The following is a 24,171-nucleotide window of genomic DNA, read 5'->3' on the forward strand; positions in this document are numbered from 1 at the left end:
TTTTCCCCATTATATATATATATATATATATTACGTATATGATTTTTTGTTTTTTTTATGACTGTTTTTTATATAATTCTTATTCTAAGAGGTTAATTTTTTTATTGAGTTTCTTGTTTTTTTTTTTAATTAGAGAGATTGTGTTTTATTTTGTAGATTAGGATATGCGGCTGGTGATTTAAATCTAATTCGTTTTTACTTATTTTTTTAAATTTATTTTGAGAATAGTTTTTTTATCTTAATACCTGATTTATTTTGTATATTACTGGGTTGAGATGGATTGAGATTGGTTTCTTATTACTTATTTATTTATTATAATAATAGAGTTTCCCTTTGTTCTGGATTAATTACTTTATGAATCGTGTGAGATATGTTTTTGATTTTAAGTATTGAATTTTTTTCAATTTTGGTTTTTTTCATTATTTTTTTATATAGTTTAATATTTTAATGAGAAGGTACAATACAGTATTTAGTGACACAAAGTAAAGGAAACTTTTAGATTCCCTCTTTGTACCTTCTAAACTATCGTCGGTTTTGTAAAACGTTTTCATGGCTTTTGACTGTTTCTTTGCTCCATGAATACTGAGTTACGAGGTTGCCTTTGTATAAAGTAGTGCTGTGAACTGTACATGGCTACCGCAACGCATTTCAAAAGTTTCCGTTTTTTGTGTCGCCTACTAGTAGTAGGAGAATAGTCTCAGAAAAAACTTTGGGCATAAAGATGGAGTAGATTGTAAAGAGTAACCTAATGAGTATGTAGTATCTAATGAGTAGCCGCTGAGATGTCGATTAGTAATAGTGAGTGACGTTAAAATTAGGTCGCGTGAAGATACTGTAAACATATTTGATATAATTAAATCACAATTGTAAAAATGAAGAAATTAAAAGGTCAAGTAAAGCAGGCACCTATTTTCGCTCGGCCAATAAAAATATATATTTCGTGCTCTTTTCTTCTCGTATTATCAGAAATGAATATCTTTATTGTCAGTAACCCACATTGCTTTCAGTGTGAAAAAATGCGTTCAACACCGTTAAGTATATACATATATATATATATATATATATATATACATATGAAATATGGCTTACAGAATTACAAGTTCTTCTTTTCAGTCTGTAAATAACGTAATGAATCAGAGTCGGAATATATTTTCATTTTAATCATTTTAAATTATTTAAATTTAACTAATAATTATTTAAATATTTAATTTAATTTTTTTTAATTTTCATTCAATAAAGATAGGTCTGAGAATATTTTTTTATTTTTTGTTTAATAAATATAAATAAAATAATGCGTTAACAATAAAACAAATAACGTATAACCACCGTTTTTTTTTTACCATCAACAGTTTCAATTACATTTTTTTTTCGTTATTTAATTAATTAATTTCCCTTAATTATAAGTTTTATCTTGGAATCGACTAGTATTAAAACAGAAACAAATAAACCTTTATTTCTGATCTGAATATAATAATACAGTACGTAGATCACTTTAATGTGAGACAAATTACAACAATATTATAACATAACAACTAGACGTATTTAAAGCCCATATTAATTATTATAATTTAAATGTCAGGAAAAGATTTATGAAAGTGTATGTTTGGAGTGTCGCTTTATATGGAAGTGAAACTTGGACGATCGGAGTATCTAAGAAGAAAAGATTAGAAGCTTTTGAAATGCGGTGCTATAGGAGAATGTTAAAAATCAGACGGGTGGATAAAGTGACAAATGAAGAGGTATTGCGGCAAATAGATGAAGAAAGAAGCATTTAGAAAAATATAATTAAAAGAAGACTTATAGGCCACATACTAAGGCATCCTGGAATAGTCGCTTTAATATTGGAAGGACAGGTAGAAGGAAAAAATTACGTAGGCAGGCCGCGTTTGGAATATGTAAAACAAATTGTTAGGGATGTAGGATGTAGAGGGTATACTGAAATGAAACGACTAGCACTAGATAGGGAATCTTGGAGAGCTGCATCAAACCAGTCAAATGACTGAAGACAAAAAAAAAATTAATTATTAAAATACAAACACGTGAAATAATGTTAAAATAAATACATAAAGGTACTTATATAAATATAAAATAATATGTATGACATATTTTAATAATATTGTTTAATTTGTCTTACTTTAATTTTCACTCGACTTTAATTTGATTTTACATTGATAAGTAACGCAATATTTTTTTTTTAAATTCTCATGTTAGAAATCTGATGAGAAATTACGTTATGCAAAATATTTTTATACATCTTATTAAGTATAATTTTCCCTCTTAATTAACATGATGTTACAAAAATATTGAATAATAATAATTTGACGTGCAATTATAATCTATTACTCGCATAATCTGCGAATATTAAACAATAATAATGTCCAAAAGTTTTCCCATTATTCCAAAATACATAATATGCAGCCGATTGTATATGCATGTTATTTTTTTAGATAAAATATTCTTGTTGCATCATGCTACGCTCTATACAGACTATTGTATTTTACTTTTTATTATTCAAATAGTATGTGAAATATGTCACTATATTCTACCTAACGTTTTATTTCTTTTCTTTTGTTTCAATTGGTAATCTTATTTTTAGGAATATAATGACGTATTCTGTAACACTAAAACACTATTACGAAATTCTAATGCACGTCTTAATTTATATCACACATACGTCTTGTGTGTATGTGTTTTATTGTTGTTGTTACTGTACGCTCATGAACTAATTCAATCGACTGAATTACCCAGTTTTTCTGGAATTATAACTTTAAAAAAATCCATTGGTTAAAATTACAAGCAATTTCTCTTATAAAAGGTATAAGATAATTTTTTTTTTATATTCTGTCCGAATTTTTTCCCCTGTATTCTCAAATAAATTATAAATAGAAAGTTCTTTTTTATGGAACAGATGAAAGGCCGTGCTTGAAATTTATAAATTTTTTTTTTTCTTAAATTCTATTTTCTTTTTATATTATTCCTTTAATTTTTTTCTGAATCTTATATTTCAGTTATAATAAAATACGCGTAAAAGAATGAATTTTTGTTTAACGAAACCTGTAATAATGATTTTATAAGGAATTAAATAAATAAAGTGAAATTTAAAATAAAATCCGTAAAACTGATTTGTTGATGTTGAGAAATTAGCAAGTTTTAAAATAATCTTACTCTGTTAGAAATATCACGCTACCAGGGTCGAACATTAGTGTGGAAACTTCAAATATATGACAGGTGTCCGAAAAATAACTTAAGGGTTTCAAGAATTAATGTAGTTTTTATTTTGCAGCACTCAATAGTGTTTTATGAAGCGACAACTGTTTTAACATTGACGTGTTTTATGAATTTATTCATAAAACAGTTAAGTTTTAATTTGCACATTCTTGTCAGATAGTAGCTGCATAGGTTGTTATGGGCCCGGGATTCAGTACATTGGCGTCGCTACAAGAGAAAATACAAAGCGAGTACAGATTTGCAAAACAAAATCGGCAAAATTTGCAAAACAAAATTTATCCTAGAAATTCTTGGAGCGGCAAAAGCACGCCAAGCGGTGTGAACAGATTTTGAAAACCGGTAGCCTTTTGAAAGGACACTCACCGGGTAAGCTTAAAGCAAATGCTGAAAACAGAAAGAATTCGATGTCTCTCCAACGAAATCTAAAACGTTTCGTTAGTAATCTAAGTCGTCCACAGTATGTTCCTAAAACCACTGTCCACGATCTTGTTTCCAAACGATTGAAACTTTGTGTATATAAATTGCAGCTTCTTTATGAAATTAAATTTAACAAAAATCCACGAGTTCAAGTCGAAACAATCATTTTACACTTTCATTTCTGCTGCTGAAAACTACCAACAGCGCATTTTATTTTCTGAGGAAGCAATAAGTTATGTTCATGGAGTCGCTAGTCATATTAATTGTCCAATATAGGGGCTCATAAAATTCACTCGAATATCGGTAGAATTCGTCCGCAACTATCCAAATGAAAATTTTTGACGTGATCGTCAAAATAATCGAATTTTTGGGTCACTTTTTTCCATGAATATACTATTAATGAACATGTTAGAGAACGTTGTGTTTCTATAGATTGAAAATGCGGAGGGCCTAATTTTCCATCAAAATGGAATTCCTCCACATCATGCAGAAATTGTGCGCGCAATGATAAGTCCAAAAAGCCGGATAGATAGAGAAGCTCTCATCGCTTTACCACAACGAAGTCATGATTTGATAAACGATGGATTTCTACTTTTAGGGTTACGTTTTCCAGGGGAGTCTTTTTCAATTTCTTCCATTTAACATAGTAAACGTAAACAAATCAAAAGATTTTCTTGGGAGGCGATTATGTGGTTGGGGAACAGAAAAAATAAAAAATATCAACTTTTTTAACTTTTTCATGTATCATTATTGTTTTTCTATAATAAATGAATAACCAGTGCCAGGAAAGTTTGTTGTCAGCTTTATTTCATAATTATATTAAACTATAGCTGAATAAAAACATTTCATTTCTTTTCTATTTTTGTAATGAATTTTTGTTATAATGAGTCTTTAAATAAAAATTTAAAGCCGGTCCTGCGTATATTTTAATTAATAAAAAATAATTCAGTATTACAAGTAGTTAGATTTTGAAGACTTTTTAAAATTAGTTTTAAAGATTTCATTGTTTAAAGTTAAAAATTAATTAGGAAGCAAAAGACAAGAATAGTTCATTGCCGTTGAAAGGTTGATTTCAATTTTGGTACGGCTACGGCAACTGCTTATATATCGCTCTTTCACTCCTCCTGTTTCAATAGGCCGTAAAGAGAGTGAGCGTGCAAGAGATGTCTGTGATGCATCGGTTCTAACTGCAATTAATTATGGGTGTTTCATCCCTCCCTTCCGACTTCCCTTGATGTAGGTCTCCACTTTTTTCTCTCCCTTCCGCCCAATTTCCGATCGTCAGATTAATCCCAAGGCTCGGCCCGAAAAATGTCAGCGCCACCTTAATAGATATAAATCGCCCTTTTGCCGCGACTAGGGAAGCTGTATATTCTCTTTACTTACCTCCCTCTATCAGTCACGTTCCGTTCACAAATAATTTAAAATGTAATAAAATTCAGTCCAATATAATTACAACAATATTTATCGTTTTTTTATATCGTTATAATGGTGTTCACTATTTTACAAATTAATTAGCCTAGAAAAATATTTTTATAACGATAACAAGTCTTTTTTATTTTTAATCCTTTTTCTAATACAACGTGAAATTTTCATACGCCTCGAGGTCAATAATCGATTTTTTTTTCATTTTTTCATTACATTTGATATTGAACACTATTTAATCAATTAAAACGGAATAATATAATTTTTTAAATATTCAGAATTATTCACGAAGCATATAACACGCTTTTAGGAAACGTTCTACTGGTGAAAATAAAGACGAAAGTTCATATAAATATAGTTCGGAAACGCTTCTTTAGCAAGTATAGGCTGACGAAAGATTTCACCTTTATTTCTCTTCCTTTGGTAAAATTAAGCCAGATTGTAATTTTTGGGACCCAAGTTAAGAGGTAAACTTAGTTTTTTTATATAAAATCTGATCTATCTGAAAACTCAAAAAAGAAATAGTTCCCAGAATTGTATTTTTTTAGAAATCTGGGTTAAAAAACAAAAGATTGGAGTCGTAAATTACACTATTTTATATTTGGCATAATGTAACTTTATTAAATTTAAAAATAAACTTGTATAGAATTTGATCCTGAATGAAGTGGTATAAATAAAGTCTACAGAAACTAAATATAATTTTGAAGTTCATTAAAAACAAAACATCAAAATTTTGGGGATTTTAACCGGATATTGAACGAAAAAAAATCAATATTAAAAACGAAAGAATTAATAAATATTTTAGAATATAAACAACCAAAATTTTAAAAAAAATGAAAAATCAAAGCAACACATTTTGAAAAACGGATCACAAGGATGGGCCAGATCAGGCATTATTTAACCGTAATTCGATTAGGAGTTTTATACGAATCTGAATGCGTTATTATGAACCAAGGGATAATACACTGGAATTTGAAGAAAAACGAATACCGAGGAAAATCCTTGGGCCCAGAAAAACTAATGATGGTTGGAAATCAAGGAAGAAGAGGAACTTACCAGGAGTTAGACAGAATCACGGAAGCAATATGTTACCGAAGACTGGCATTCTACGGACACCTGACAAGAGTGGGTACAAACAGACTTAGAAAAAGCGTTTATGACAAATTTAATGGTTACAAGACGAACGTTAAATGGCTCAGACAAATTAAAAATGTCCACAGTGAAAATTGAGTACAGGAATAGTGCTAAGACGGAGCCCAGTGGAACTCCTGATCTATGTCAAAAAATCCGGATAACCCCTTCGTTGCATCTGACCTAGAATAAACACCCGTCAAGGTTGTCCCACAAAACCATGCAGAAGGGTTGAGGATTTATATGTTTTAAATAAATAATTTTAATTTTAAAATATGTAATAAATTGAACAAATACGTACTTTCATCTTTCATTTATTTACATTTAAAACAAACGTTTTTTTCTGTCTTCAGTCGTTTGACTGGTTTGATGCAACCCTCCAAAATTCCCTATCTAATGCCGGTCGTTTCATCTCAGTATAGTCCCTACATGTTACATCCCTAATAATTTGTTTTACATATTCCAAACGTTGCCTGTCTACGTAATTTTTCCCTTCTACCTGCCCCTCCAATATCAAAGCGACTATTCCAGGAAATATGTGGCCTATAAGTCTGTCTCTTCTTTTAGCTTTATTTTTCCAAATGCTTCTTTTACATTTTTAAAACTAATAGCAATTACTAGTACTTTTTTTTTAATAATAATTTTATTTAACTGTATTTCATATCGTAAATGGTATTTACACATATAATTAAATATTACTTAGACTAAGCTTTGATTTATCTTTACCGATTATTGTGTAATTTAATTACTTATTACTTTCATGAAAAATGTTAAAAATCAATTTTATTTTAAGCTATATAATTTTATTTAATAGCAAGATTGAAGAAAAATTATTTTAAAAAATGTTTTTTTTTCGAAATTTTTAAACTGACTAAATTAAGTCAGTTAACTTTACTTTTTGTAACCCGAAAAAAATTCTGAATATATCCCTTATTAATCTCCAAATAAATGCCGTTTATTCATGCTCATTTTTTTTTGACAAAAGTTGTTAGTTTTTTTTAAACAAAAGCCATTTTAGGAATGGTTATTTATAAATATTAAAATAAAATTGTACGTTATGATTTAAATACCCGAGTAGAATAAGTGCGTAAAAATAAAAAAATTAAATTATTATGGCGCAATGGAGTTTTTACTAAGTTGGATATATATTTTAAAAAATGCGAAATATTACGGGAATTTAAAAAAATAGATCAGATTGTCAATCCATATACTCGTATAATGTATACTCCTCATTAACCTGTTAAATTTCCAATAACGTCACTAGTTAAATTTTCAAATACAAATACATACATTTTGTTTTTTTTTACTTTCTTATGGTTTTTCTTCTTGCACGCACTTAAGTATAAATAAATTATAAATCAAAGAATACATTAAAAATATAAGTCAAGGACAATAGTTTTATTAATAAGTAAACAAATTTCACTTATTTTTTATTCAAGATTTAACCTAAATGTAGATTTAATTTTTGATTCCACACTTAGTATGCAATGCCCGTTTATATTTTACAGAATAGATTACATTAACATAAATAACATATCCTTTCAATTATTCATCATTACACACACATTCAAAGCTTTTTTTTTTAATTTGTGTATGAGTACTTTAATTCACATTAATTTATGTGTTTTTACTTTTTGGAATGTGATTCTTATAATCACGCAACGATATGGTTCCAGTAACAGGTTACTGCAATAGTTAACCTGGATATTGCATCGCTTTTACTTAATATTATTATTATTATTCACCTAAAATGAAATAATAAAATTTAAGAGATAATGTAGGTGGATAAGAAAAATAAACAAAGAAAATAATACTACCAAATATCTTTGTTTATATATTTACACATATGTATGTATATATAGATATATAATTAAATCCCAAAGTTCTTTCGTAATTCATGGGAGACGTACGTGTATGTGTGTCTGGATATATGAGTGTATGTATGTGTGTTCAAGAGTGCGTAAATAGTGTGATGTACTAATTTCTAACTCAGTTAACCTACGGTATTATTATGTAACAGATATATATATATAAACTATCTATATGACGTTTTTAGATCGCATGTTCGGATTGTATAATATAGCGCCAATTGTAAAAGAATATATATGCTGTACGTGTGTGAGCTAATGTGAAATATTGTTTAAAATGACTGTGGTGGGAAAGACTTCCTTTCTGTTAATAGTATTTAACATCGACTGTTACTGTGATAAAGCGTCAAACGACTGTAAGCTACAGAAGCAGCATGTTGAGGTTTACGGTGTTGTGTTTAGTGTTGGTAGGAGGTGTTTTGGGGGACGATGATAAAAGTAAGGGTACAGTGAATGAAATCAGCGATGACGTTCAAACATCGCAGCAGCAACAGTCGGTACAAAAGCAAGACGAAAAGAAACAAGGTAAACGTGAACTTTTTGATTTCGGTATCTACGGACACGGTTTCGGCCACGAATCTTTTGGCGTAGACGATCACCACTTTGGATTCGAAGGACATCACATTCCTCACGATCATCATATTCCACATCATCACGTCGTGCCGCATCATGAGGTAACTAAAACACTGACTTTAACTAAAGAAGTTCCAGTACCTTATCCGGTGACAGTCGAGAAGAAAATACCGGTTCCAGTCGATCGACCGTATCCGGTACACATACCTAAACCGTATCCAGTACCTGTCGAAAAACACATACCGGTTCCAGTTAAAGTACCTGTACCGCATCCTTATCCCGTAGAAAAACCAGTTCCGTATCCGGTCAAGGTTCCAGTCGATAGACCGGTACCTGTTCACATCCCCAAACCGTACCCGGTATATGTCGATAAACCGTATCCTGTACCGGTGGAAAAGAGAATTCCTGTACCGGTTAAAGTACCGGTCGACAGACCTTATCCAGTACATATACCGGTAGAAAAACCAGTTCCTTATCCTGTCGAAAAACCAGTACCTTATCCGGTTAAAGTTCCAGTCGATAGACCGGTACCAGTACATATACCAAAACCGTACCCGGTTCATATTTCAAAACCGTATCCAGTACCTTATCCGGTTCCGTATCCGGTGAAAGATCATCATGATATTTCATTTGATGGACATCATCATCATCATCATATAGGAGGACATCATTTCTAAAGCTGTTCCTGAATTACCTTATCAGCAAATTTTTCAAAAAAAAAGGTATTCAATTGAAAATTCGTCGGAATGCATCTCATCATGTAATGTAACATTATTTATATTATAAATTTTATATATTTTTTATACAGAAATACATGTAATTTATATGAAATTCTTAAATTTTGTTGTTTTTATTTTTTTAAGCATCCTGTTTTTTGTGAGTCCATGAACAAGTTCGCATGATCAGTTATAAAATTTAACATATTTTTATAAAAAGTTAATATAGATATAAATGTATTTTTTTAACAAATATAGACTTTATTAAATTTTACTAAATATATATTATATTATATATTAATGTTAATTGTATAATTAATTATAGAATTATATAATATATATATATATATATATATATATATATATATATAATCGAATACAGTACATTAGATTATTTATTCACAAGCAATATCATAAATAAAATTGCATGTGAATTACTTCACATGCAAAAAAAACTTTTACTTATAAAAATATTTTTTTTTAGTACTTAAAAAAAAATAAACATAAATTTAGCTTGAAATAAATACGGACATCTTTTAATACATTTAAATTTGGTAAACATAAAGGTTATTTATTAGAAGAAAAAATATTTTAAAATCAAAAAATTGGTTTTTAGATATTCATGTGAAGAATACAGACCGAAACTAAAGTTGATATGGTCATTTTTTAACGAGAAATTGAAAAAAATAGTAAATTTAATTTTTTCTCCATTTTAACTCTAAACTCGGAATTTCCAAAAAAAAATTCGTTCTTAGTGTGTCCTTGTACAGTAAGAAAAACGTGTATACAAATTTTCATCAATTTATCTTCGTTAGTTTTTGTTGAATGTTGCTTATGAATCACTCACGACATGTTGTTACAGACATGCGCGCACGCGCACACACACACACACACACACACATTTTTTATCCTCTTTTTTATCCTTTTTATATTTGCAGCTTCACATCTAATGTATGAAAACACCAAAGTATAAATTTTTAAATATAAAAATATTTAAAATAATACGATATATCAAAAACTATTGTACGTCAAAAACTGTGGGGTTTTAGCTGAATTTTGCTCCGATGTACATAACATTAACATCATATCTTTCAGAAATCGCAGAATGCTTATATTTAATAATTTTTTGCTGTATTATTATTTTTATCTTTGCCATAATTATTACTTCTTAATCAATTGCTTTTATAAATTCATTTTTGGAGGAAATAATAACCGATAATAATAAATTTCCTCCAAAAAAGGATGTAAAATTGTTAAAAGCTTGGATAAAGAATAAAACATTAATTCATTTATTAATAGTTTATTTAACGTAGTAACTTAATTTTCTTACATTTCTGTCATTTTAATTTAAAGATATATTGTTATTAAAGATAAAACTTCGTGACTAGTTCCATCAAAAGCCCTAATGTAAAAATAATAAAATTTCAGGTAATTGAAATATTATATAGTTTTCATTATTTTAGAAAAATATATAACTTGGTTATAATATATATATACTTTATAGGTATAGATATATGTATCTATTCCTATAAAGTAACTTGTTCTGATTGACGTGACTGATTCATCAACGTCCAGCAAAAACTACTGAAGATAAATTGATGACAAATTTGCGCACTCGTTTTTCTGACAATGAAATGCACACTCAGATGATTTTTTGAAATTTGAGTTAAAAGGGTTAAAATGTAATAACAATGAAATTTACTATCTTTTTAATTTTTCGGTAACAAATGAAGATATCAACTCGATTTTTGATGTGTAATTTTCAAATGAGTATTTAAAAACTAATTTAGTTTTTTTTTTAAATTCCGAATTTAAAAGATTAAAATGAATTTTTAATTTTTTTATGAAACTCGGCTATTTTTTTTAATTTCTCGGTAACAACCGAGAAATTAGATATCAACTTGATTTCTGGTGTGTATAATTTTCATGTAAATGTCTAAAAACAAATTCTAGATTTTTGAGTTTTAGAAATTTGAATTTGAATTTAGAAATTTTAACTCAAATTTAGAAATTTGAGTTTGAAATGGGTGAAGAAAGGTAAAAAAAATTTCAACAGTAATTGCATATTTGCATATTTTCCCCATTTCCGACTATACTCAACGAGATATTCAGTAGATCTGGGCTTTAAATTGCTCTCAGTGAATATCTAAAAACCATTTTCGGGATTTTTTAATTTCTATTTTTTAAGGGCTGTGACGGTGGGCGCTGTGGCTCAACGAACATAGGCAGTGCCACTATTACTGTTTGTGCGATGCGACTGATTACTAGAATAAAAAATATAAAATAAAAAATGGCCACGAGGGAATATATATATATATATTTGTGTGTGTGTGTGGGGGAGGGAGTATCCAGATTAAGTGTTGACCAAACTTATACAGGACTTCTTATACAGGTTTATACAGGACTTCAGAATAAGCGGATAAAATCTTGCATCTCGCTTCATTCTTCCTACATCTGCCATTTTACCATTTTACCATTTTTTCAATAAAAATTTATATCTTAAGAACGGATTCAAATATTTTAAGATATTTGGTGTACATTAACCCAACGAAATCTTTTTCAAAATTAATAAGTTTGAAAATTCTATAATTAACCCCATTTATTATTTTTTTTAAATATTAAAATCTCTGTAAATATTAGTTTTATCAAATTATGTTTTATATGATAAAATAAAAATATTAAACTTTTTTTTATGAACAAATGGCATTTCAGTTGTCAAAATCGGTAGATAAACAGCTGAGATATAATTGAAATTGATAAATTTTATAGCAAAGATTGTGCAATCGGACAATTTTGTCCCTTTTTTCACGGATATTGATATCCGGAATCGGTTCCTTAATTTAGACTAACACCTTCCGGAACATTTTGTACGAAAACGTATTACTGTATTTATGCTATTTATTTACGTATGAATCTAATTTTACACTTCACAAATCTAAAATATACTGATATAAATGTATATTTATTCATGTGTTTAGATTAAAGGTAACCCCCCTCCTCTGAAACAATTAATTTAGTCTTCGTAATAATTTTTTAACGAACTTTATTTAAATAACGTTAATATTTTTAACCAGGATGATCTTAATGTGAGATATCAAATGTCAATATATATATATATATATATATTTGTATGTATATATTTCCACACACATAAATATGGATGTATAAATATTTAAAAATAATGCGACACAATGCGAGCAGCTGCAGCTGCATTGCATTCTTTCACACGGTGGGTTTCCTAGAATCTAGCTGTAGGCATCACGCGTGGTTCAATATATATATATATATAAGTTATATGTTTACACAACGAAAGAGTATTTTTTAAAATAATCTTTATTTTTAATAAACACTAATATTATTACATATTCATTGTAATGATATAATGTAAGTTATGCATACATGCTAACTTAAATAGAACGATGTGAATCGAACGAGTATTGTATTATTAGAACTTTTAATTTAGGACGATGATGTGCATCGAACGAGTGCCGTAGATGTACTAACTAATTATTATTACAATTAAAATAAGGAGATGAAGACTGCGCAGCTGCATCGCATTCTTTCACACGGTGGGTATCCTAGAATCTAGCTATAAGGATCACGCGTGGCTTATGGAATACGCTGTTTCATCTATTCTCTTGTAATCTAACTTTTATATATATAAAGGTTAATTATCTATCTATATATATATATATATATATATATATATATATATATATATATATATACAGATTGACCAGAAATTCAATCGTATGTATTGGCTAATTGGTAGCGGTTTTCAGTTCTCTCTCTCTAACAAGCTCTTTCTATACAAGGACTTCTTGAAACCTATATGGACGTATAGGATTCAGCTGAGGAGACGACTAGTGACTGCAGTATTAAAGAGATCTAAGGTCACAGAACAAGATATTGAGGAAAGTGACTCAACTGCCTTGGTTCGTCGGGAATTCTGAAATACATGTTGAATAACTGGCTGTATTTGCGGGATTAGATTGTCCGTTTCAGTTCTAAATACACGGTTAGGCAAAATAGAAATGTGAATCCCCTTGCTATGAACCTGCTAGACAACGGTGATGACATTAGGCGATTGAAAAGGGTTCATGTACTAGACCTTAGCGATTGTCTATTTTCCTTTTTTCGATACTATTGTTACTTTTTTTGATTACTTATTTTTTATGTGTTTTTATTTCGCTACTACTGTTTGTTTATTACAGTTTAACATTGTTTTCATTCGTTAGTTTATCTATCTGTGTTTATTTTCTATTTGATAAAAATCATCGCTTGCGAGTTGAATGTGTTGGATATGTGTGGCCCATACACCGGGCAAGTTATAGAGCCCGGTGATGACAGTGCTTTTGACATAATGAGGGTTTGTGGGATCTTAGTTCATACTAGAAGTATGTTTAATAACATCAACGTTTCTGTTATTAATTCATCTTCCATCCACGGATTGACTTTTATCTTCCACCTAATAGCCAGTACTCTTTGTTTTTATGAAAAGGGTTTACTGTTTTCGTTTTCTCTCATGTGATATTTTAACATTATTTACTTACGGTTTCGATAGGAGACCCGTTATAGATTTTTCTACAGCAAAAAAAATTCCCATTGGCAAAAAGAAAATTAATGCAGGTGACTCATAGGATAAAAAAAAGTAAACGTCTTCTAACAAAATATAATTGTAATTATTTACTCTTTTGTGTATTAATAACGGAACTAAACTCTCTAATAGTAAAAATAAATATAGGTTATAAAACAACTGTATATCAAATTCACTTTTTATATTTTCACATGTAGGTAAGGAAATATACAATTATTAAATTATCAGACCATTAAATATTTCACGCACATTGTTATACAAACTTAATAGCGTGACAAAACACAACGCAATTACTGTTGTTATATAGTACAATATCCATACTAAATGATGTGTTGTTGTTATTATTGTTTGTATAATTTTAAAATTTCAATCCCCTTTAATATGTAATTTTCTTTTTTTTATGATATATAATAGCTAGTCTTTTTTCCCATTAAATTTATATAATTATCAATGTTTGATATATGTGTATATATTTTTTATATCTGTTTATTTACATTCTCATTATCTGATCTGTTTTTGATTTTTTTTTGTTATATTTTTTCTTAGTTTATAATATTAAAACGCACGTGTTAATATTTCATAATAAACAATTAATCTTACACAAACATATTTATAAATACATTAGTGATATTATCCATTTTATAAATAATTAGCGATCAGATAAAATTATAGGGCAAATTTTCTTTTACAGGAGTTATAATTTATGGATAAAACAAAAAGGACCTAAATTAGATTAGCAATAAAATTTGAAAAGAAAATGTTTTTTTCATAAACCATATGATTGACTTCACTTAAGGGTATAAAGAAATGTAATGTTAGATTCATTAAAATTCGATAATTTGGTTTCGATAGAATTCCGAAAATGTTACTATTATTTCATAGAAAATTATCAAAGATTTTTAAGAAAAAAATTTTCAGTATTTTAAAAATGACTCGTTTACTATTTAATAATTTTATTAATTTTTTCTACTCATGGACTAATATAGAATATCTGTTATGATTTTTTTTTTGATTGAATACATAACGCAATTGGTAATGAAATTTATTAATTTTACAAAATTATTTTAAAACTATTACATTTTTTGACAAACTACAGTATATATCAAAACAATGATCCGATTTCAAGCAGATATAATTCACGATAAAAATGTGTTACAATTACAAAACACATTATGTGGTATTAAAACATTTTTTAAATTTCATTTGCCAAGCTATAAATGTTGTATATGCTCTCCATCTGTTGCACGGATAACATCAAGATGATAGCTAAATTCTTCCGCAGTGTGTCGCAGACAGTCTTCGATTTCACAATTTGTTGCTGTACCTTTCTTTTTTTAATCCTTTTTTAACCACACTAGGGCAACCGGTAACCGCCTAGAAGACGTTGCCTCAGTTGACCTAATGTGACGCGGCGATGACTAACCATCCCCCGTCAGCATCGTCCGCCCATCGACACTCTCCCATCGGGGTCCCTTCTGGATCACCAAGACATTACGACCTCCGCTTCTGGATGCCGTAACGCCCCTCCCCACAAGGGCTGACCTTCCCGTCATTACCTCTAATCGGGGTCCGAGTATGCCGTCACGCACACCCCCCTCCACGACCCTAGCGCGCCCTTCCCCTCATATCTTAAGGGTCTTTCATGCATCATCGGAGTACTCCGACCCAGTCACTCTTGTTTGTGAACCAGGCCAGAGCATCCTCTCCAAGAAATGCTGCTGTACCTGTGATCCTGGTTTTCAACTCATCCAAATCAGAGGTAACGTGGAACAATAACACATTGTACTCCGTATTCCCAAAAGAAAAATTCACAATGTGTAATGTCTGGGGATCTTTAGGGCCAAGAGAGTAATTCCAACTCTTAGCTTCCCGTACGCCCTAATCAACGTCGAGGTAATGTTTCATTTAGAAACCGACGAAATCTGTTACGTTGATATGGTGAAGCCCCATCTTACTGAAAAATGAATTCTTCAGCGTAGCGTAGGCTTTATATGATCAAAAACTATGCATATAATGTTTCACCTGTAATATAGAATGAATTTATTAAATTATATGCTAAAGTGTAAAAATGATGTGTATATCAATTTACAAACCGTAATGGATTTGGATAATCTGGCACGAGACATAATCATTCCCAAAAATGGCATAAATCTTCAAAAATGACAATATGATATGACAGGTTTATAAAAAAGAATGAAGAATTAAGTGGGTCTTTCATAAAGATGAATACACAGTTGTATATCAGAATCCCAGTCTAATGAAATTACGGTAATACTCAGCTCTCAGCAATTTATCAACCGATCTGAACAAACGGGTTGACATTTTGTTCATAGTTAAAGGTTTAGCATTTTATCTCAAGGTACATAATTCGAAAAACCTAATATTGACACAGTTAACAGATTTTAATGGCCTCCATTTTGGAATTTTCAAAAGTAAAATCCTTAAACTTACTTGTTTAGTTGAAGATATTTGTTACGTATACGAGTACATAAAATGTTATTAAAATATTTCGATCTGTTTTTAAAATATAAATTTCTATTGAGAAAATATAAAATGGCTATCAGAGGGAAAATGAAACGAGATATGACATTTGTTCCCATGAACATTTTTATTTATTTTGATGTACTGAATCAGTCCCTTAAGTTTGGCTAACTTGTTCCGGAATACTCTTCATATATATATATATATATATATATATATATATATATATAATATAAAAGTTTTTTTTTTGTTTCCAGTAATTAAAGCTATTTATTCCTGATAATAGGAGAAGTACAAAGCTTGTAATATATATCATATTTTTTATTGAACTAGCGAAGATACATGCTGCTTTAACTTGACCGTTTAATAAATCATTACTTAATTATGACCAAATGCCTTCAAATATCTTTATGAAATTTAGAAGAGAGTTTTCTAACTCTAAGGTGTAACGACATATGTAAACCGTTTTTTCACAAACTTTTATGTTTCAAAATGGCAACTGTTAATTTTCTTAAAAGGGAAGGAATGGAGTTCTTCACTAAGTCACCAACACGTAGTCTCTCCGCCACCCAACGTGTCTCACGTGATCTAATTTTATCGTCATTCAATACTTAGCAGCTACTCATTAGATACTTAATTTTTTTAATTTTACCTAATTTTTAAGCTTAAAGGTTATTTCTGAGACAGTTATTCTACTTCTACATTTTATCGTGCCTTCTCAAAAATATAGTAAATAATCAATATCACATTGATTTTTGATAAACTTACTTTTTTTATTATTTTGCCCTAGGATACAACAAAAAAAACAGGGACTATAATACAGGTATTTTCTCTACAATCCTCAGTCACTACTATACGAAATCCAAGAAACAATGCTTACAAATTTTGTAACACAAAACGATGTTTTTTTTCTTCTTACTAAATTGTCCACAATCAGTTAGGATAAATATTTTTTTTAAATTGTTTTAATCTTCACTTCGTTGTAGAGTTTAATTTTAAATTCATTAGAAAATAATCGAGGTCAATTGTTTACAGAATGTTTAGTACTGAATAAATTAGCTCTGGGGTAATTTAGGCTAAATTAGACAAAATACTGCATTTGTGTAAATGAAAGTTTTTTTTTATTTTGCTATACTGAATTAACCTGAAGTTAGGCCAGCACCTACCGGGATACATTTATATACAATTAAATCATTTAGTTTGATGCTGTAATTAATTGAAACCTTATTAACCGAAGAAAGGATAAAGATGCTACGATTTGCTGATGATATAGTAATTCTAGCCGAGAGTAAAAAGGATTCAGAAGAAACAATGAACGGCATAGATGAAGTCCTACGCAAGAACTATCTCGTGAAAATAAACAAGAACAAAACAAAAGTAATGAAATGTAGTAGAAATAACAAAGATGGGCCACTGAATGTGAAAATAGGAGGAGAAAAGATTATGGAGGTAGAGGAATTTTGTTATTTGGGAAGTAGAATTACTAAAGATGGACGAAGCAGGAGCGATATAAAATGCCGAATAGCACAAGCTAAACGAGCCTTCAGTAAGAAATGCAATTTGTTTACATCAAAAATTAGTTTAAATGTCAGGAAAAGATTTTTGAAAGTATATGTTTGGAGTGTCGCTATATATGGAGTATCTGAGAAGAAAAGATTAGAAGCTTTTGAAATCCAGTGCTATAGGAGAATGTTAAAAATCACACGGGTGGATAAAGTGACAAATGAAGAGGTATTGCGGCAAATAGATGAAGAAAGAAGCATTTGGAAAAATATAGTTAAAAGAAGAGACAGACTTATAGGCCACATACTAATGCATCCTGGAATAGTCGCTTTAATATTGGAAGGACAGGTAGAAGGAAAAAAATGTGTAGGCAGGCCACGTTTGGAATATGTAATATAAATTGTAAGGGATGTAGGATGTAAAGGGTATACTGAAATGAAACGACTAGCACTAGATAGGGAATCTTGGAGAGCTGCATCAAACCAGTCAATTGACTGAAGACAAAAAAAAAATTAACCGAAAATAATAATTTAAATCTATACTGGTTGATTAAATCGAGCGATTTGCTCTAATTATTCCGAATTTTCAATAAAATAAGTAAGGATCATTACATTTGATACCATTACAGATTAAAAAAAATTCTTGGCCTTTTTTTTATTAAAACCTTCATCATATTAGCTCGACTGTTAAGAACTTACTAGGATTTTTCCATTCAAATTATAAAATTGAATTATGTAATCGGATTTGATTTCATAAAAAAATGGTTTAATCTTATTTGTCTAAATTTTAATTACAAAACGTATATTTTGGTTTGATATTTAAAAAGTAGTAAACTAAGATTACTATTTTTACTTCTGAATTATAAAGATAATTCAATGAAATATTTTTTATATAAAAAAAATAATTTCATTCACAGTTATCTATTACAGAATAATAACTTAATTTTATTTTGTATTATTTTAATAAAAAGAGATTAAAGAATGTAATCAATGTATGAGAGCTTTCTACAAAAGGCTATTATTTATCAACCAAAACAGTATATTGTATCACTGATAACATCATTTATAATACTAAGTTTAAAATTTAACTTTCAATGGAAAATGAATTTGTTTCACGACTACCCAAAAAGGAATATAATATATTTAGAATGTATGTACGTACTTATGTATGTATGTTTGGTCCACCGTAGCAGCTCAACGACTGAACCGATTTAAATCTATGACCCCGCGTTAGAATCCTTACGTTACCGAGTGTCATATGGTACATAAATAAATAAATATATATATATATGTTTAAATAAATGGAAAAAAATTGAAAAAAAATTATTACTATATACAAAATTGTCATCCGCACGCTCTTTAATTAGTTGCTTGGATCCCTAAAAATTTGCTGAACTCAATCGCTTGTGAAATTTGTAAGTATAGATTGGTATCAGTAAATGAAATAAATAAATTGAAATGTTTCAGTTTTCTCATTTGACTCAGTAAGTTATACATGTTACATCCATAAATTTTCAAATAGAGGATTTTTCTTGAAGATCCCTAAAAAGTATTAAATAATAAAAACAATTATAAAAATTAGGAAACTTGATAGCCAAAAAAGAAAATAAAGAACTAATAAAAAAAATAAATAAAAATTTAACTAAAAAATGACAACAAATCGAACTAAAAAGATGAAAACAAGGTATGGAAATATAGAACTAAACATCGTTATTCAGTATTTAATTAAATAAAATAACGGGTGACCAAATCAACTTTTAAACAGCTGTATTTAATTTAAATATATTTTTCTTGTAGAAATTGCACGCATTTAAGGTTATCTAATGAATAAATTCTTACCTGGTCTTACATCGATAAGAATATTTTGTACTTCGATGAAAATTTTTAAAAGCAGTCGGTAGGGGGCTCTCAATAATAACTATCGTATATTAAAGAGCAGGAGTGTCACTCCCGCTCTTATAGCGGGAGGCTATATATATATGTTTAAATAGATTTAATAAAAGATTATACTATGTATAAAATTGTCACCCGCGCGTTCTTTAATTATCCTGCATTAAAAAACAATATAGTTTTGCAGCAATTATTTTTTTTAATATTTATCTTCTATCTTAATAAAATATATAAGAAAATATTTATAATTACTCGAATTATATTGTCTGAAGTGCCTATTTAGAAAAATTAGAGAAATTACATTTCAAAAAAAAAAAGGTAAAATGTGGAGCGTAGATGGAAAAGTTGTAAGGAAGTGAAGGAAAAACGATCAGATGAATTGAAAAAATTTGATTTAATCTGCTTATCAGTCGCGAACATGTTACGCATGTATTTTAACAAGGAAGAAGAGGTGGATAAAATGGTACTTTAAAAAAGTCAAAACTCTTGCCTAGAATCGAAACAAAGATCAATAGATAAAGAAATTTAAACAAAGAAGGGGGAATTAATTAAATGAATTTTTTTAATAAGAAAAAATAAGATAATAATGATAATATTAGACGAGATTCTATTTTGAGATTAGAATTTGATTGACCTGTTTACAGAAATAAGGCATTAGGATTAGATTATTTACCTATTGTCTTGATTCTCAGAAGCAAGACTTGGTAGATTATACACAATATGTAAAGTTTACGATTCTGAAAAAGTACTTAAAGATTAGTGAAAAATTGTAATTATTACCATACTAAAGAAAGAAAGCACTTAATTGTGTTGCCTTATTCTCCCTTTAATTATCAAGCGTCGAAATATCTTACCAATTGACAGGCAAATAGAATTGGATAATAAAGACAACTGGAATAGAACTGAATGATAAAGAGTTCTGTTCAACTAGCAGCATCAAGAAAACTATTTTAATAGTAAGCTAAATTTATTAAGCTAAATCTTTTCTCAGTAAAGAATAATAAAGCCAAAGCCATCCACATAAGAATTGAAAAACGCTGAAAACACAGTTGTTTCTGATACACGGCTTACACACACAAAACTTAATTAAAAATATTTATCATTTTATTTAAATGGAATAATGTTACGTTTATTTATTTCAATGATTCTAATTAAAACGCGCGCGTATACCGCAGTTCATTTGCGCGGTTGCGGTGGTACTAGTGGCGACGGTCTGCTCTAACTTAACTAATGTAATTTCACAACTTACATAGAACAAATTTCGCTTCTACGGTCGGCAGACTAGTGTAGCCGCAAGGCTTAATGCACCAGGTACCGAGTCAATCGGGTGATCGAGTTCGAGACCCGGCCAGAACGAACCGCTCACCTGTGACGACTTCAATTGCAAACGGCTACAAATGCATTTTTTGGGATGGGGTGCGATTTTGCAAAAACTTTTTTTAGCAGTTATTGTTCTTCCTTAATTGTTAAAAAATCTAAAAAAAATATACGACATTAATTAAATGAAATATCGAGATACTGAGAGTGACCTTTCTCTACAGCCTCACCCCCTTGATCTTTTAAGTTGAAAATGTAACTGCATCAATGCCCCATATATGGAAGTAATCTGACCAAAATTGGTCAAAATCGGTGTAGTAGTTTTGGTTATTTAGAGGTCAACACCAAACACACACTCGTACATACGAATATTAACATCCGGAAACTTTCCATCCGGTTTTTCGAATTTTTCGATTCCGTACGTGTCAAAATGCTAAGATCCGGAGAAAACCTCTTATGTCCATATTGGACTGACTACAATACTTTCCCTTCTAGAGCTGTAGCTCTGCTACAGCGCTAACTAGGGAAAGTAAAAATAGAAGCAAATCTTTGTTCCGTAATAATAAAACATTGAGAAAATTTGGCTAAAATCTATAAAGGAAGAAAATTCATTTAAAACTGGAAAAAAAAATCAGATTATACTTTTATAAATATAAAAAGAGAAAACAGGATTAATTTAGGAATGAGTAAAACAAAGAAAGTCTACGTTTTTAGGAACGTGTTTAACAACATTATACGTTGTTAAAATCTCTATGTAGATGAAGCAGTGCACAAAGTGAAGAACAACTTTGAGTATGGTAAATCTATTTATTGAGAAAAAATAAAAAAAAATTGAAATTCCTTAATAAAATTTTTTTTGGCAATACTAAAAATTACTTAAAAGAAATTCTGAATTGTACGGGTTAATTGCCAAGAGAAAAATCCTACTGAGGATTAAAAAATAAAGTAATTAATTATTTTAGAAAGAAGAATAATTAAGAATTGTACGAAGGAAGAATGAACAAAGTAAAAATAAAATTAGGGCAGATAAATGTAAGCAGGAAAAACTTTGACGTAAAAATAAGTCTGATGTCTTTATGATTAATCTAAGAATTAATAAGATATTTATACAAACATTGCATCAAGCGGAACGATACATAGCGTTTAAAAGTAAACAAATTGAAAATAAAAAATGAAAACAATATAGAAAAAAAAATAAGGCCCTTAAAAAATTATGGCACAAAAAAATTTTAATTTGATTAATTACGAAATAAGGATTTATAAAGTTAAACGGAAAGAAGAGAAGCTTGCGTCAGAATCTGTAGAAAAGTAAAAAATAGCTTGTAAGGTTACAATGTAACTCCAGGTGTAACGTATTTGGTAATAGAGGAATCTGTCAAGATAACAATAAAAGAGGAAGGAAAAGATTGGAATATATAAAACAGATAACTGAGGATGTAGGATGAAATAATAATTACAGTAACCTAAATAGAATAAAACAAAACAAAATAGAAAGGAGAGTAGCATCACTATTTAACAAAGAAAATCAAGTTACTGATGACCAACTAGCTTGTTTATGGATATTATTTACTTATTCTTAATTATGTTGGTGTAAATAAATATATTTCTGTTACGTACCTCGCATGTTTTGGCTATAAGATTAATTACAAAAGAACATGTAATAGTGAACGGGTGAGGTAATATAAAATATTGTTTACAAGTGACAGTGGTGGGAGAGTTTTCCTTTCTGTTGATAGTATTTAACGTCTATTGCATCGTTAATAAGCATCAAACAACCGTAAACATCAGAAGCAGCATGTTGAAGTTAATAGTGTTGTGCTTTATGGTAATAGGAGTTGTATTGGGGGATGGTGAAAAAATTAAGAGTACAGTGAAAAAAATTAGTAATGATGGTCGGTCATCACAACATCAAATAACGCATAATCAAGATCAAAAGAAACAAAATAAACGTGAACTTTTTCATTTTAGCATCTTTGGACACGAATTCGGTCAGAAATCAATCGAAAAAGATGATCATCATTTTGGATTTGAAGGACATCACATCTCTCATGATCATCAAATTTCTCATCACCACATTACACCGCATCATGAGGTAACTAAAACAGTGACGTTAACCAAAGAAGTTCCAGTACCTTATCCGGTAACCGTTGAGAAGAAAATTCCAGTTCCAGTCGATCGACCGTATCCGGTACACGTCCCTAAACCGTATCCAGTACCGGTCGAAAAACATATACCGGTTCCGGTTAAAGTACCGGTACCGCATCCTTATCCGGTAGAAAAAGCAGTACCATATCCAGTTAAAGTTCCAGTCGATAGACCGATACCTGTTCACATCCCGAAACCATATCCAGTCTACGTCGATAAACCGTATCCAGTAACAGTCGAAAAGAAAATTCCTGTTCCAGTTAAAATAACAGTCGACAGACCTTATCCAGTACATATACCGGTAGAAAAACCAATTCCTTATCCGGTCGAGAAACCAGTACCTTATCCGGTTAAAATTCCCGTCGATAGACCTGTAGCAGTGCATATAACAAAACCATATCCAGTTTATATTTCTAAACCGGATTCATATCCAGTAAAAGATCATCATTCTTTACATCATGATAATTCACTAGATGGACGTTATCATCACACAGGACATCACTTGTAGTTTTAGGAACTTATTTTTACTTAATCATCAATTTCGGTTGGATTTTCATCAAAAGACATCTCATCTTGTAACGTAATACAGTATTATTTATTTTACAGATTTTATATGTTTTTTTATACTGAAATATAATATTTAACAATTTTTTGTTGTTCTTGTTTTTAAAATATCCTGCTTTATTTTATATATTTATATATAATAGTTTTTGTTTTTGTTATAAATTTGTAAGCGACAGATTTGTCTACAACTGTATTTTACCGAAATATACTCTAACAACTTATAAGATAAACATAAAGTAAACACCTGTGTTGGTTTTTAAATAAACAGAAAAAAATTATGAAAAAAGATAATTTAAAAGTCGTATACTTATTATGTG

At 29.5% G+C, this 24,171-nt stretch overlaps 1 protein-coding gene across 1 annotated transcript; it reads left to right on the forward strand.

The window, feature by feature from the left end:
- The first annotated feature begins 8,440 nt into the window (after window positions 1-8,440).
- On the forward strand, window positions 8,441-23,798 carry LOC142330916 (uncharacterized). Its single transcript, XM_075376384.1, has 3 exons — window positions 8,441-9,316; window positions 12,337-12,343; window positions 22,978-23,798. Exons 1-3 carry the CDS (start codon window positions 8,444-8,446, stop codon window positions 23,796-23,798), a joined length of 1,701 nt encoding a protein of 566 aa, XP_075232499.1. The 5' UTR covers window positions 8,441-8,443.
- Window positions 23,799-24,171: the final 373 nt, after the last annotated feature.

This window comes from Lycorma delicatula, chromosome 10 (assembly GCF_047948215.1).
Source record: "Lycorma delicatula isolate Av1 chromosome 10, ASM4794821v1, whole genome shotgun sequence".
Classification (NCBI taxonomy): domain Eukaryota; kingdom Metazoa; phylum Arthropoda; class Insecta; order Hemiptera; family Fulgoridae; genus Lycorma; species Lycorma delicatula.

Excerpts from the sequence above, each read along its gene's own strand:
- LOC142330916 (XM_075376384.1), top strand. The coding sequence starts at position 8,444 with ATGTTGAGGTTTACGGTGTTGTGTTTAGTGTTGGTAGGAGGTGTTTTG.